Source organism: Odontomachus brunneus, unplaced genomic scaffold (genome assembly GCF_010583005.1).
Source record: "Odontomachus brunneus isolate Ranch 3 - 2012 unplaced genomic scaffold, Obru_v1 Obru_scaffold_233, whole genome shotgun sequence".
Lineage (NCBI taxonomy): Eukaryota > Metazoa > Arthropoda > Insecta > Hymenoptera > Formicidae > Odontomachus > Odontomachus brunneus.
The window spans coordinates 359,060-374,803 of record NW_022639683.1 but is presented as its reverse complement, the minus strand read 5'-3'; the positions used below and the strand labels follow the sequence as shown (position 1 = coordinate 374,803).

At 42.9% G+C, this 15,744-nt stretch overlaps 1 protein-coding gene across 1 annotated transcript in view; it reads left to right on the top strand.

The window, feature by feature from the left end:
• The first annotated feature begins 7,569 nt into the window (after positions 1–7,569).
• The window catches only part of LOC116852523, a 301,076-nt gene continuing 292,901 nt past the window's right edge, over positions 7,570–15,744 (top strand). Inside the window, exon 1 of the mRNA XM_032832978.1 lies at positions 7,570–8,883. Coding sequence (XP_032688869.1) covers positions 8,649–8,883 — 235 coding nt within the window. The 5' untranslated portion in view covers positions 7,570–8,648. The remainder of the gene's footprint in view (positions 8,884–15,744) is intronic.

The window sequence follows — 15,744 nt, the reverse complement described above, 5'->3', positions numbered from 1 at the left end:
TCGAGTTTCGAACCGATGAGTTTTGTATTTCCGCAAAATTATTAAGTTGAGTTAGTTAAGTCTGGGATAATTTTTTAAAGTTTCTTAAAGAAATTTTTGCAAAGGGTATTTTCGAAAATGACATGAAATGTGCGTATTTCGCTCTGCATCGTCTCTTGGATGACAATGTGCGTTAATGTCACTTTCTGCTCCCTCAGTAGCATGTCCAGGATTTTGAAAATAATTGTCCAATAACCCAAAGCCGTGTTCATAAAGTTAGATCCAACTTAGCGCCGTAGAAATGTCGAATTTTGGCACTGGTCGAAAGTCGGTTATGTTACTGCAAATTATTTAGATCATATAGTGTTAGCATTTAGAACACATTCTGGGATAATATCTTATAGTTTTTCGCGTTTGCAAATATATATTTTCGAAAATGACGTGAAGTTTGACTATTTCGCTCTGCATCGTCTTCCGGATCATTTTGTTTCCGGAATATTGTTTATTTAAATCAAGTAAACAATATTTGATTTAAGTAAAGAGAATGTAGATTTAAGTAAATATGTTAATGGCACCCACCAAGAAAATATTTGTTGATTTTAAGATAATTTTTCTCTCAGTGTACACATAGATACTTATGGAATAAAGACGATCGTCAAATAGGCGCTAACATGATACCGCTATCATCTTTTCACAGATGTTATGCAAGTGTGTGTGTTACGTTGTCATTTCAATTTTCTTACACATAGACGTTACATAAATGTGAATGCCACGTTGCCGCATTCTCTTCAAAACACTTGCATAATATCTGTGAAAAGATGATAGCGGTATCATGTTAGCACCTATTTGACGATCGTCTTTATTCCATAAGTATCTATGTGTACACTGAGAGAAAAATTATCTTAAAATCAACAAATATTTCCTTGGTGCCATTAACATATTTACTTAAATCTACATTCTCTTTACTTAAATCAAATATTGTTTACTTGATTTAAATAAACAATATTTGTTGATTTTAAGATAATTTTTCTCTCAATGTACATAAATTCGATATCGGTAAATGATGATAACGTTTTCTATTTTTTGATGATCGCTCAACGTTATCGACGCTTATCAAGTTTGTCGCTCGTTCGGGCATCCCTTTAAAGGTTAAAGCAATCTCGCTCTCTATATCAGCGTGAGAGTTCCAGCGAGAAAGAGAAAGAAAGAATTTGCACACGTAGTATGTATATATAAGAATATATTCGATTCGATCTGACCAAAACAACTGGCAGTATGTCTTCGGAGGAGATCGCGGTTTGGTGATCGCTATCCTTCAGCTGTGCCGGAGCAGCTTTATAGAAATGTCAACCGTAACTTTCCCTCTTACTTAGAAAAACAAGCGAAAAAATAGTACGGATTTATCATCGGTTTATGTGTGGCAATTTGTCCTGTGAGACGAATTCAGCTATAGCAAATGAGATTCTGATTGCTCGTTACCGCACTGAGGGAAAGAACAACTAAAAAATAAGGAATATTTATTTGATAGATACTAATGACGTATTTATTTGTACTAATGTACATAGTTTTACGTTGAGAAAAGATCTCTTTGGAATGAGAAAATATATATTTTCCTAAAACACCGCTGCTTTTCACGAAAACAATTGTTTCTTCTATTTAAACAAAACAATTTGGCCTTAAGTAAATATGCTATTCAAACAAATTCTGAATCATTATGCATCTCTTTGGTTTAATGATTGGTTTAGCAATATATTTATAGATTTAATTGTTCTTGTAAATTCTCAATTAAGGAGAACGCCGTTGATATTCTTTGGCAATTTAATTGCGATCCAATCGCAGGAATTGGATTGTTACAGTTTCGCTTATTTTCATGAATTGAAATTGAAATTTTATTGAATTAATAATATGTTTTGCCAGTCGTGTCGCTCTTGTGGGTTTATGTATTATTTTATTCCGTGATTGTGCAAATTAATTGCGGGATATAAGTTGACACTGCGGAATTTGTTGGCATTTGTCGTAGCTGCTTTCCGGACGCAAAGTCGACGTGGAAAGAGACTCGGTAGAATACTTCTTCCGTCGGTTTCGTGAGATGCATAGTGATATGCGCTTTTGAAGAGGTGCGGGAGTCATGCACTTTTGAAAAGTCAGTATAAATTTGCGTTTTGATCGTGGCAGAAATCCGTTATTTCCTGCGTGACCTATTCGATTTACAAAATTCTCAATCTTCTCCAAATCCATAGTGAAATACGCGCTGCGCGTTTCTCTCTCTCTTTCTCTCACCCTCTCTCTATCTTTCCCTCTCTCTCTCTCTCTCTCTCTCTCTCTCTCTCTCTCTCTCTCGTTCTCCCTCTCTTCCTTTTTTCATCACTTATTCATAAAATCCACCTTCGCGGAAAATAACGCGGGACGCATTGTGCGTTTATATTTAATCGGATCTCCCTATTGTCGTTGTGAGATATAAGTAAGCGGATAATCGATGTGTGGCGACGGGTTTTCTCTCTCTCTTTCTCTCTTCGTCAGCAATTATCGATGCCGGAATTATATCATTCTCGTATCAAAAGTCACGAAACCGTATCGTGCCAAGTGCAAATATTTCGCATTTCCATATTTCATAGGGCGGCGCGTAATTGGCTATTAGCGAGTTAACGAAACTTGTTAAAAAGCAGGCTACGGAATTAAATGTGGAGTAGATAAAAATTAAGTCCCCGCTGAGACTCGCGACTTTGTTTTTCCTCGTGCTGCGAATCGACAGCGCGAATAATCGCTAATTAGCTTTTCATTAGCGCCATTGCTAATGAATATGTCGCTATCGGAATGATATCGCCGACGAATTATTCCCGGCCGTCGCCGTGACGCGTTTTAATTCGCATTAAAATTGCGCGCAGGTTATTATTTGTATGTGAGTTATTTATATAGCCGCTTGATTAGGAAATAATTGATGCGCATAATTGAACGTGGTATTTACAAATTTTCAGAGATTTACACGCCGTATTGACCAACGAGCGAGCGAATGCGCGCGAGTGAACGGGCGATGGCGCACGCGCACGCGCACGGCCGCATTAAGCGATTAAATTAACGATGAAATAACCAGACGGGCAATTAAATGCGCGATTCTATAATTAACGTTAGACATGCGAATGTAATGAAGAGCTTAATGGCGTGGTTCAACCCCAATTATGCAATTAAAGCAGATTACCAGTCAAGGGCCGTGCGCGCGCAAGGCTTAAACGCTTTGAGCGTTTCGCTTTGGGGGCCGCCAAAAATTTGGATTAAAATGAGATTTGAATTATCTCTCTGCGTGGACTTCCATTATATTCGAGTAAAAGAGGGGTAATTTCCGCGCTCCCTTCGTGCCGATGATGATCGCGGGAGGTGAAAAAAGAGCTCGTGAAGCTCACTTTGCCACGGTCGATTGGTGTTAGCGCGAAGTCTTTTGAAGTTGCAGACAAAACTTGGACGGTGCCGCGTTGCTCTGTCTCGCGCGCGCGCGCTATCTTTTCCTCGCTCTCTCTCTCTTTCTTTCTCTCCCTCTCTCTCTCTCTCCCCCCCGTCGCTTTCCCTCTACATCCGCGAAAGATTCCCGAGGAATCCTTAAGTTATTCAGAATCGATCGTCGTCTCTTTCGTGAAGTTACATCGCGTTTTTCTCGCCTCGGTAGTTGATTATGTCTACGCGAATAGGCGGCCAACGACGTATAATTCTTGAACTTTCAGCGTCACGACGCCCCGCCGTACCGAGTTTACGCGTCGTATAAAAATCCACGCCGTTTTTTCTTCCACTTTGAAAAGAAGAGAAAAGACAGAAAACGGCGAAGGGAATCCCGTGTTTTATTTTACACCTGTCATCGCTATGAAAACACTTTGGGAAAAACACTCGCCGACTTTATCATCGTGTTACTCGGTTTATGGAAACTTTGAGGTGATTGACACTCCCCTATCCTTCTTGCGTTTAACATATCGTATAGATTCGTCGTTTTCTATATATTCCGTTGTAAATTCCTTAGCAAAACGAAAGTCTTGTCTGAACAACGTGAAGTACGAGCAAACAGTAAAGACAAGCGAATAGAGTTAGACGGGTAGAGAGATGAATATAGACGGACGAGTAAAGATAGACTTGTATAAAGCGTCCGTGAAGGAATATTAGCGATTGATATTAGGTGAACGTAATGTTTGATAAAATATGTATGCGAAATTGTGACGCAGATGCAATACGAGATAGCGCAATTTGTACGCTCGTGAAATTTAATTAAATTCCTTTATTGAGGAAAAATGTCGAGGTCAGCGAATCCGTAGCGGAATATACACCGACACCACAACCCGTGTTTATCGAGCGACGTAGTCGCTGCAGTCTCGAACCGGAGGTTTCGCTGTTTCCCGGCCGCGAAATTCGTCGTCCATTTCAATCCGCGGCCGCGCAGCTTCGTATAATATTTCATTCCTCTTTTCTGTTCTCCTCGGAGACCACGGCTGTGCCTTTCTGCGACAGGCACGACGGTGCGAATTAGTGTTTCCGGCAACGCAGCGGAAACGGGCAAGGCGCATTAACCTCGGGCAAAGCGTGCTCACCCTTGAGTTTTGATTTTCTCTGAGATTGGATGTCGTTCCGTACACATCCCCGCAGCACAGACTGTTTTAGAGGTCGTGTGATGTTGTTTGTCATCGAAACCGATCCAATTTGCTCTTAATGACTCGATTGGATTTCACAGACAGAGAGAGAGAGAGAGAGAGAGAGAGAGAGAGAGAGATCCATATTAGTTATCTTTCAAACACATCAATAGGAAGGAGTGTTTCTTTTCTCAATACTTGGTCATAAATTAAATGAAAATTGACAATAGAAAATGCATCCAGAGTTAATCAGAAAGTAAATTATTATTTTTTATTATTCTTATTTCCATAAAAAAAATTATATTCTAAAGACGAGATATGATTTTGCATTCGCGCTCTCTTATATGCAAGATTAACAAATAGGCCAGTGTTTGATTAGCGCTCTCGTTAATTTGACTTGCATAGCGTCCGCGGAAACCACGTGAGATTTCTGACGCGTCCCGTAGAAGTGGTCGCATGTTCATTCTGTTCTTTGGTTCCGCACCCGTGGCTACAGTGCTTGTGGACAAAGCTTAATGCATCGACCAGGTTAGATAGCGGTTTCGCGAGTTGGCGTTACCATCGGACTAATTGGGGTGCTTTAATATCTGAAACGGTAACAAACGTGGCAGTCGTTTTCTCTGTCCGGCGTTTTCTCCCACGAGATGCGTCACAAAGAACTCGTTCCCTGCTCGGTAATGCTCGCTGAGTTGACCTCGGGCTAAATTCGACATTTAGAGTCTCCTTGCGAAGAGATGGCGATATTAAAGGCGAACGCGACGACACAAACGCCACACGCTGAAATGTATATGGCCGAGGAGATTAAATTTCTTTCGGGGATACGCGCCTCGCGTTACTACGTGCTCTGCGCTAATGTGCAACTCATCGCGAGACGCGGGAAATCATTATCGTAATCGTGCAGATGGACGCTGTTTGCCTGTGCTCGGACTCGAGACGCGAATCACCGAGCGAAATTAGCGATCTATCTGCCGTCGGTCCGATCCGTGTCAACATCGTGCGCAATGTATACACGACGCCAGCGACTGAAGCTGTGCGTGATTGTCGATTGATCGGGCGCCCGATAATCCGATTTCGATCGTTTCCTGATTACCTCTCTCTCTGTTTCTCCCTTTCTGTCTCTGTTTCTCTCTCTCTCTCTCTCTCTCCCTCTCTCTCTCTCTCTCTCTCTCTCTCTCCCTCTCTCTTACCAGACATCGCTTTTCCCGATACCAGTCGCGCAAAAATTGCACAGGGAGCACGTCCACGTCGCGACTCGCGCGAGCGGCTGTCGACAATCGTCGAGTTTGCGCGCGGATCGCGTCAACCCCTCTGTGTGCGCCTCTACACACTCCTATCCTCCACCCTAGCCAATCGCGCGCGGTCTCGTTACCCGCGTCGTTTTTGTATCTGTCAGGTATTTAACATTTCGGTGTGGACGATTAATCGTGGCCGTTGTTACGCGCGCGAGCGTTGTATAAAGCGAACGGCAGGCGGGGGGACGGGAAGGGGAGAAAGAGGGACGGAGGAGAGAACTGTCAATCGCGACGAAAGATATCAAGTGCAACGCGCGGCGCAACCGTTGCGAATCGACGCGCGAATTACTCGCTAATATTCCCCGCGCCGTGCCGGTAGTTCCGTCTCTGTATGAGGCTGCATCGGTATCGCCGCGGTATCGGATCGACAAAAATGTTAATATGTAAAACGGACTGTTCGCATAAGCGCGCGCGCATCTGGAGGTGCGCGGACGCATTCTGTCGAATTTATACAGCTTCGGACACACAAAGAACGCAAAGCGCACCGACCCATCCATTTAATCGGAACCGTTTGTTTCAAAAGCCGTGTGTGTAGTTGAGGATTGTTTTCCCTTCTTTTTTTTCCTGTTTTCCTCTGCGTTTTTCAGCAAGTGCATCGCGTTGTTCGACGCCGCGTTTCGTTTCGTTCGCGTGCAATCCCGCGAGAGCGAATTACACGAGAGAAAGGACGCCAGGAGGGCTGAAAGGGAAAAAGGGGGGAGGGAAGGAGGAGAATCTGGGATCAAATTGTCTGTAAGAGCAAGAAGCTGAAAAACGACACAGGCGTTAACGGGTACGTAACAAACGGAGTCTACGGTATTCGCGGGAGCACCGATAAATATGAGGATTCTTCGAAGAGTACAGGCATATAGTCTCGGTTTTCAGGTCGATATTACTTTATGAAAGTTTGTGTTCTACTCACAAACGAAATCTCCCGCGTTCAAGCGTTTGTTTCGTAAATTTTGCTATCTCCTATGTAAAGAGAGATAGAAAGAAAGAAAGAAAAAAAGAAAGAGAGATAAGCTATTGGACAAATCAGAGCTACGGTCTGATCTGTGGTCGTGACGTCTGTCGCGTACATTAACACGCCTTCATATTTCCTTAAAGGAAAACGATTCGAATCAGGAAATAACGTCCGCGGAATTCTCAAGCTGTCGTTGATTCGGCAGCCCATTTCACACCCTACCTGGAAAATATCCGGAAGCGTGGGCGTGATGGAACGGACGTTTGAACGCGAGTAGTTTCATCTAGGCGGAATGAAAACTTCATCATTGAAACTTTCGCTGCGTAAAATAACATTCGGCCCAAGTTTGCGACCGAGTCTGCGTTCGAACAACTTCCGCACGCAAACGAGAAAGAACGCGCGTCCGGATTTGTGTGTGCACGAGCCATATTAATATAATTCTAACTACAAAATAGAAGAAAATAAAATAAAGCCGCGGATAAAATTGATGTGTAAAATAAAAGGGAGAAAGTGGGGGTGGGAGAGAGCGTGGAAAAATGGATAGAGAAGGAGCGTACGGGAGAAGGCCGGAGAGAGGCGAGAATATCCGACGAGAGGCGCGCCGCGCTACCTCCCCCTTGAACCCTCAACATCCCCTCCGCCCCCGAGCAGCCCTGCGCCACCACTTCCTCCCGATCTCGCGTAACGGCAGCAACCCCCGAACGGGCACTCCGGCACTCTCCTTCACCTCAGTAGCGCCGGGCGTCTCGACGCGGCAGCACGTTGCGCTGGGGGATCTAACACGCGGCTCCGGTCGCGCTGCCAGAATTCAGTGTGCACCGCATCTTTCTCTCTCTCTCTCTCTCTCTCTCTCTTTCTGTCCTCCTGTTTCTCTCGCTCTCTTTCTCTGTCCGTCTATTTGTCGTCTTTCTCTCTCGCTTCCGTTCTCCACCGCCGTCGCCGCCCGGCCACCCCCTTCCGCCCTCTTCAACTTTCTCGAGGGTTCGCGGTGGGACCCGCCCACCCGCGCGCGAGTGACTTTCCCCTTCCCCCTTCGACGGCGATCTCACCCTTTCTGCCTATACCCTCCCCCTACTGCATCGCGCAGGGAAAACAGCGTCGCGACGCGTGCAGTTGCGTCCGCCGAAGTCCGCCTGAAACCGGGAGCGCTTTCCTCGGAACCAGCGAGCCAGCGGACAGGATCGCGACGGAAAAAGGTGGTTCGCCATTTATCTTTTTCTTTACTGTCTACGGCGCGCCGTGTGTCTTTCTTTCCCTGCTGATCCGACGTCGCGCGCGTCAGGCAAACCAGCGAGACCGGTCTCGTCTCGTTATGGGGGTGGACCTGCCCTACGGAGACGCCCGGCGCGGTTAGTTCCAGGTGGAACCGAGCGGGCTCACGAAGGCGCCAGGTACCGCGCCACACCGGCTTAGCTCGCAAGTGACGTTGCGCGTGTTTTGTTTGGAAACAGTCGGCGCCCCGAAGACGTGTTCACCGATCACCGGTGGCTGCGAGCGACAACGGTGGAGCTCGGCTCGTTCTCGTCGGGCCGGGTGAGTCGGCACGGCGGGGACGGACGGTCCGCCGCGGCAGTGTGACTCCGGCCGTGACAGTGAGGGTTGTGCTGCGTCGCCGGTGTGATATCCCAGTGCGGACGATCCGCGGCGATCGGTCCGATTGTGTGACTGCGTCGCTGGCGATCGCGGCGATCTATGCTGGCCGCCCTCGACGCGAGTGTCGTGTTGATCCTCCGCCGTATCGACGAGGATCTCGTGGATCCCGTGGGAGAGATCCTCCCCGAGTGGTGCGCAGTGACGTTGGTACCGTTTGAGGATTTTGAGTGATCAGTTATGGCCGTGACGAGGACCACGTTCCGATCGGACGGCGGTGATGAAGGCAGAGCCTCACGGAGGTGCAATTCCTCTCGAGTCGGGGTGCGTGTCATTGCTCGTCGAAGAATGAGGGGACCGTCGAGTGTCGAAGGGGGGTCAGTCGCCACGAAACGCGATGGTTCCAGCAAGTTTCTTCTGGTCGGCGTGTTCTTTGCTATACAATTCATCAGCGTGGTGACGATATCCAGCAAGGGTGAGTGAGTGCTCTTATCGGTATCTCGGCGGCAGAGGGAGGATTATCTTCGCAAATCCTCGTCGAGTCGCGAGTGGTGTGTGCGCGCGGACCTTTATCCTTCGAGATTTTAATTCGCGCGCGGCGGATAAAATGGCTCGGAGGAAAAGGCGATGGAAATGATTGATAAATAACCCCAGAGATAAATAGGCTTGAAAGCGATACTTTGCCATTAGAATATAAGGAGCTTTAATAGCAGGCTTCAGCGCGCGGACCTAAGTCCAAGGATCATTATCAGTCTTGGATAAATAAGGGTGGGGTTAACAGACGAACAGTGAAGGTGAAGCTACACACCATAAAACTTCCTCTCGTAATTTATGCAAATCCAAGAGATAATATCCGCGGAAGACGTGCAACAAGTATGGAAAATCGCCAAGCGGTTTATCTGTTATTAAAAATGGAGAAATTAGAATCTTAAATCCGGTCTTTCGATTCCGAACAGCAGACAAGCAAAGCTGGACGGTTGCTTGTTATTGTGTTCAAAGAATGTTTTCATTTTCGAGATATAAAGGGGCTTGCTTGTACAATTTTATCCCCTTCTCCATTTAACTTTCGCGTACATAGTCCAATATGAAGAACATACATGGTATGTTTGATTTTGACACGAGACGAGGGTCGAGGTCACATATAGACCTTGTGTCCCCTTTGAACGTGCGCGTCTATTCCAACGACTGTCCGTTGTCGCTTAAACTCCTCTGATACCTCATAACCCAATACCGAGACTCTAACTTTGAAACATCAAGGCTCGTTTGCAATACGCGGAGTAAGCTTGGCGTAAGTTGGAAAAGAAATAAAAGTAATTTATTTCTTTTTTACGCTTGTACTTTGGTCTGCTTACATTGAGAGTATCTCTCTTAAAGAGATGTCGAAGTGAATGATGAACTCGGAAAATGTCGATACGCGGAAGCGATCGTCACTAACACGGTCGTACTATTCTTTTCGTATTTCTCGTACGTATAAATCTCACATAAAATGTGCGCTGTTTTTATCATGTTAACAGAAAACATAATTACGTGCACATAGGAATCTTTCTGCAAACTTTTCGTATACTTTAGAGCTTCTACACTCAGTCGTACTGAAATGAGTAAGAGATGTTCTTCGAAATTTTTGTTAGCGAAGTAAACACACGTGCGGCATGTACAAGTTGCGGAGCTTTGGTATCAAGAAAACGTTTGCGCCAACTGACAGCTCGAGACTTGTTATTTTTACAATTCGTTTTCATCACATGTCAAGCAATATTCATTATTGCGCGTACTGTCAGCGTGTAAAAACACCTGTAATAATCATTTCCGACTTAACTGTCGTGATGTAAATCTGACGTGATCTGTGATTTTTTGGGAAATATCTTGGAACTATTTTCAAAAAACATTTTTGCTCATCTATTTAAAACTGGCATTGCCAAGTCAACCTAGTATACATCTCTTATATTATCGAGTGAGTAGTGTTTCAGGAATAGGTCGAAAAGGACTTCCTTGTCACTCAGAATAAAAGGAAGCAAGAAAGGCACTTGTAATCGTATGCAATCAATACAACGTAAAGTTTGCAGAAAAAAGTCAGTAATTTGTTGATAAAGTTTCAAAGTGTAGCATCCTCTTAAGAAGAATATTTCCAATGAAAAGGAGTTAGAGTGTAAACGGGAGCGAAATAAATTATCTTTACTTTTTATTTCAACTTTTACGTTTTCCAAACTTACTCCGTGTATTGCAAGTGATCCTTTATCTGAATGCGCACGACAAACGTGTCAAAGAACCAGAAACAAACATTCGGCTGCGAGCTCGAGACGGCGACAATCCTTAGGGATTGCATCTTGGGGATTCGATCGCGTCTGTCCTTGGGAATCTGCAACACGGATTTCCTCTCTGTCGGTTTCGGATTATCGGCCTGTGCGAGGGGAAACGACGACCGACGGTCTGACCTCGTGGCGAGAACCCGCCGATTTCGTATTCGAGGTGTCCCGTCGCCGGGGGTAACTGCGTGCGAGATTTAAGAGATCGCCCGAATAATGGCGACACACGGAGACGCATACTAAGTGACGGGCGAGAGCTGTGATCGGCCATTCCTCTCATCCTCTCCGAAGCACTAATGCGATTTTCGTCGATCATCGTTGACGATCTCGCAGCAAACTCGATACCGGTGACTCGCCCGACAATTCGCGACGTCAATTCTGAACGCGAACTCACGCGATCGCGATACGTTTCGAGAAATACGAACGACGGAAAATACGACTATATATGAAAATTTTTTCATATCTCGCACGCATCTCTTTTTTATGTACTTCAGCGTAAATATTTTTTATTAACACAATCAATAGTTCTGTTATGTTGCAAGATATGTGCAGGGTGTCCGATAACTTGCTACGAAGCCGCGGTGTGCAGAACACATCACCTTAAGCAAAAGATCTTCTACTATTTTTCACAATAACATAAAATTTCGAGATGTTAATAAAAAAAAGATGGACGAATCAGGAGTAGTTTGAGAATAGGATTTGAGGAGGATAGTTTGGCCTTTTGTTCAGGTTGATGACTTGCACATCGTACCCAGATAACACAGGGAATTCAAAAAGAATTCAGTCGTATGTCACCAATTCTGAGTTTATTTTTAGATGCAAAAAGAATTCTTTTCACTGAACTGAACTTTGAAGAATTCTTTTTGCACCTGAAAATAAATTCAGAATTGGTGACATACGACTGAATTCTTTTTGAATTTTCTGTGCTATCTGGGTAGCGATTTGTCAAGTACTCTGTATGTATGTATCGACAATCTGAAGAATTTCTCTCTCGCGGATTAAGCTGCGGGATTTTCAACGGTTAACAAAGCTGCATTCTACATTGAATTTCCATCGAATTTTCTCTTAGCTGTTGTTTTGCTTTTATATATATATATATATGTATATGTATATATATATATATATATATGTATATATATATATATATATATATATATATATATATATATATATATATTCACTTGGCGATTTAAATTTTTTAATTTTCCTGCAGAGAATCGCGGAATTAAGAATTTTAATTCCGGGGATCGTCACAGAGCTATTTGAAGTTGAGCATTAAACGCTCGCGTAAAAGGGGACCGAGGGAAATATTCGACGGGAAGCGAATCCGCCGGAAAATCCGTAAACGCGCGCAATCGTCGCGCGTCAATTAATAATTTCGTGGCACGTCACGGGATTATTATACGCCGTGTGCGGGCGAGATGGATGAACTAAAGGATGTTAATGTAAATTTCCCGCGTGTGTCGTCGCAATATCGCGAGCAAACAATCTTTGTGTGCTCGTCTATAGTAGCCGAGTATTATATAGGGCAAAGAACGATATAGTTATATAATCGATAGACGTAGCTTAATACTCGCATTAATACTCACACGCGACACGCGCGCGGCGCGAGATCATAATCGATCGCGATTATCGCCTCGACTGCCGCCGATATCGTTATCCCTACGTTGCCAAAAATGTTTTCCCGGTGCAAATATCCCGTGCCCGAAATTGCGCCTGGAGATTATGCAGCGGACAATGGAGGCCCCATCTCTCTCGTTTCGTCGCGCACGGTGTGTTTGCACGGCGATTGTGTTTGTATGCGAGGTTGCACAAACTGTAGGACAAGTATTATTAAATTAAAAACTTTAAGCCGGAATAGCTGCGCCGAATGAAAAAAAATATCACCCAATCGATGGATTATGCACGTATTCGAAGTCTGAAACGATCTATCGCGATGGTCGTACGATAAATTTTTCGGGCAGGAATGAATAAATAAATATCTGAATTTTTGCGAGCGTTTGCTATGCCTCACAAAACGAGTCAACGCGTCCAATTGCGTAATACATGTGTCCTCACTCTATTGCACTCTCTATATTTTTTAGAACGAAATCTCTCTTGAAACAAGTAAAAAATGCCTCGGAGAGATTGTAAAAGTACCGTGATCACAAGAATGAATGTTTAATTTCAACTAATGAGTATGTGCGTGAGGAAATTCTTAATTTATATGAGAATTGTATGAGTTAATACTTCTCTCAGTCAATTAATGTAAATGCTAGTTTCCATGACGGTAGAATACATCAAGCTCGAACAAAGCTTTAACACTTATTAGACTAATTTTCTGGATTTCTCTAATCGTTTTTATTGTATTTGAATATGATATGATATGTAATATGATACTGCATGATATATTGTGCTGTTAAAATAACGAGTTAATCCAATAACTAACAGATATAATTCAATATATTCATATCTGGATACAATGTGAACAATTGGGAACACTAGTAAGTTTTGATTTAGTAAATGATGAAGCATTATCAAAACTTGATGTGCATTATGTGTATTGTTCAATTTTGAATCAAAATGTTCACCGAATAGAGAATTCATTATACACCAGCGGAAAATTACTCAGATTCGAATGGGTGGATTTTCATTCTATTTACCCAGTGAAATTTCGCAGGAAGAATTTTGAGAAATTTAGAGCATTTGACGAAAATGTTAAATCTTCGCTTCATTCTTCAGATGCATACTCGGCGCGCTTAAGCGACATTTTTGTCGCGAAATCTTCGGAGTGTCTTGAAGATCCACAAGTTTTACCGTCTCGCAAGTTCTTGCGTAATATTCATAGGACGTCGAATCACGTCGGCGCCGTCGTCATCGTTCGGTATTGCCCAACGAGAAACCGACGTTAAATTAATTGAAAGTCGTCGTCGTTGAAACGTCGCAGCAGGGGCTCGGCGCGGAAACGGCGGACATCATTTTGATCTGGTTTTAATTAAACAACGGACGTCTCGCGTGCTGGCGCGCGCGCGCATGCGTGCACGGTGCAAAGGAAAGAGAGAAAGAGAGAAGAGAGAGACAAGCAGAGAAGAGAGGAATAGGGAAGGTCGAGCCGTCGGGTGGGGTCGGGTGGGTGACAAGTGGAAGCTGGATGATTGAGGACAACGACGGAACGTTTAACGCGATTAAAAAACGTCGCATGGTCGATCAAAGGCGTCCGCAACGCTCGTGGCACGCGAAATCCACCGGTCGCTGCCGCTACTCTGGCGAAAGGAAGAAAGGACTATCCCGCTCTCTTGGACAATGTCGCTCGAAAACGTTGGTTCAACGTTCGTCGCGTATAAAAGTGCAATATGCCTAATCGAGCGAGAGAACCCTTCTAGCTAGATATTCACGTTAAATAGAGCCGAGATTGAAGTTCATGCTTATTTCTTGCGGAAAGTAATATCATTTAGAGCACGCGCGGCTACAATGACCAAGTTTTATGCTTATCTCGCGTAACGGCCGACAAGAAGAAAAGTAATATCCGCATCTCGTATCTTAATATCAGAATTTTTATATCTATTTTATACACGACGACAGGGGAAAGCAACGCGTAATTATGCTTGTCACGATCGATTTCCGATCCATGAGGAATAAGAAGGAAATTCAGCGGAAATATGTATCGTTGATTAAAGTAAGGCGCGAATTGTTCTCTCTAAATTTCTTGCGGGAGTGAAATCTCCCTCAAATCGAGCGAAAATTCATTCGGAACGAAAATGCTGTCACTCGAAATGGAACGTTAAATTGTACAGTGAATTCTTAATCCATATGAGTGAATGTTTCAGTCGATTGAAGTGAATGTGTTTCAATGGCGGTGGAATATACTAAGCTTCAATAAAGCTTTAACGTTTACTAAGCCAAAACTCACTAGCCTCTCTGATCTGTATTTGGATGTAATGTGATACGATATGATGTATGTCATGATATGACATGTCAAGCTGTCACACTGACATATTATGTAATATAATATGTCATGATACGATATTTCGAACTGTCAAACTGACAGATTAATGGAGCAATTAACAGTTACAATGCGTACAAATATTTAGACATGATGCGAACTGTTGTAAAGACCAATGAGATTTGGTCTAATGGATCTTAAGGCATTAGTAAAGCTTATAGCGTTCATCAGATTCACTCTTCAATTTGAATTTACTCTACCAATGAAAATATTTACTTGACAATTCAGAGTGAGAAGATACACTTTATGTGACTGAAAAGTCACTCGAACTCGAGTGGCTCTGCTGCTATTGTACTTTTCAAATGGATTTTCATTTGAAGAAATTTAAAACGATTGTTTTATAAACTCTACAATATGCATAAATTTACGTCAATCTCCATGTTTTTTATCACATGAAATTGCAACGCTTCAAATTATCAGAATTGAAAGACACTGCTAGACATTTATGCGCGATAATCAATTACGCTAGTACAGAGAGTATGATATTCGTGATGTTTGAAAAAAAGAATTTATTCTAAATTAAGAGAACATAATTTTGAGAAGTAATTTTTATATGTTAACCATTAATATTAGTTTATATGTTAATATTAGTTTATATATTAATATTAGTTTATATGTTAACCATTAATATTAATGTTAGTTAATATATTGATTTTTATATATTGACCAAACTAATTTTGAGAAGTAAAATTCTTATATATATATATATATATGCAAAAAAATCTCAATTGGTGCAATCGAATAGGAACCAACTGAAAATTAAGTGATTAGAAACGATATCTCTGTTATAAAAACTAATATTTCTGTTGTCGCAACCGAAAATATTTGTTTGAACATTCAGCGATATTCGAACTCGGTTGAGATAACTGAGAACAATTGTCTATACAGAAACCTCATAAATAAATTTTTCTGTTTTTACAGTCGAGTTTTCATTTAATCCCTGAGCAACCGAAAATTCGGTTGCACCAACGAAACTGTTTTTCCGTGTATATTTTAATTTTTACACATATACAGAGAAAACAATTTATTGAATCAAATAAATATTTCTTTGGAA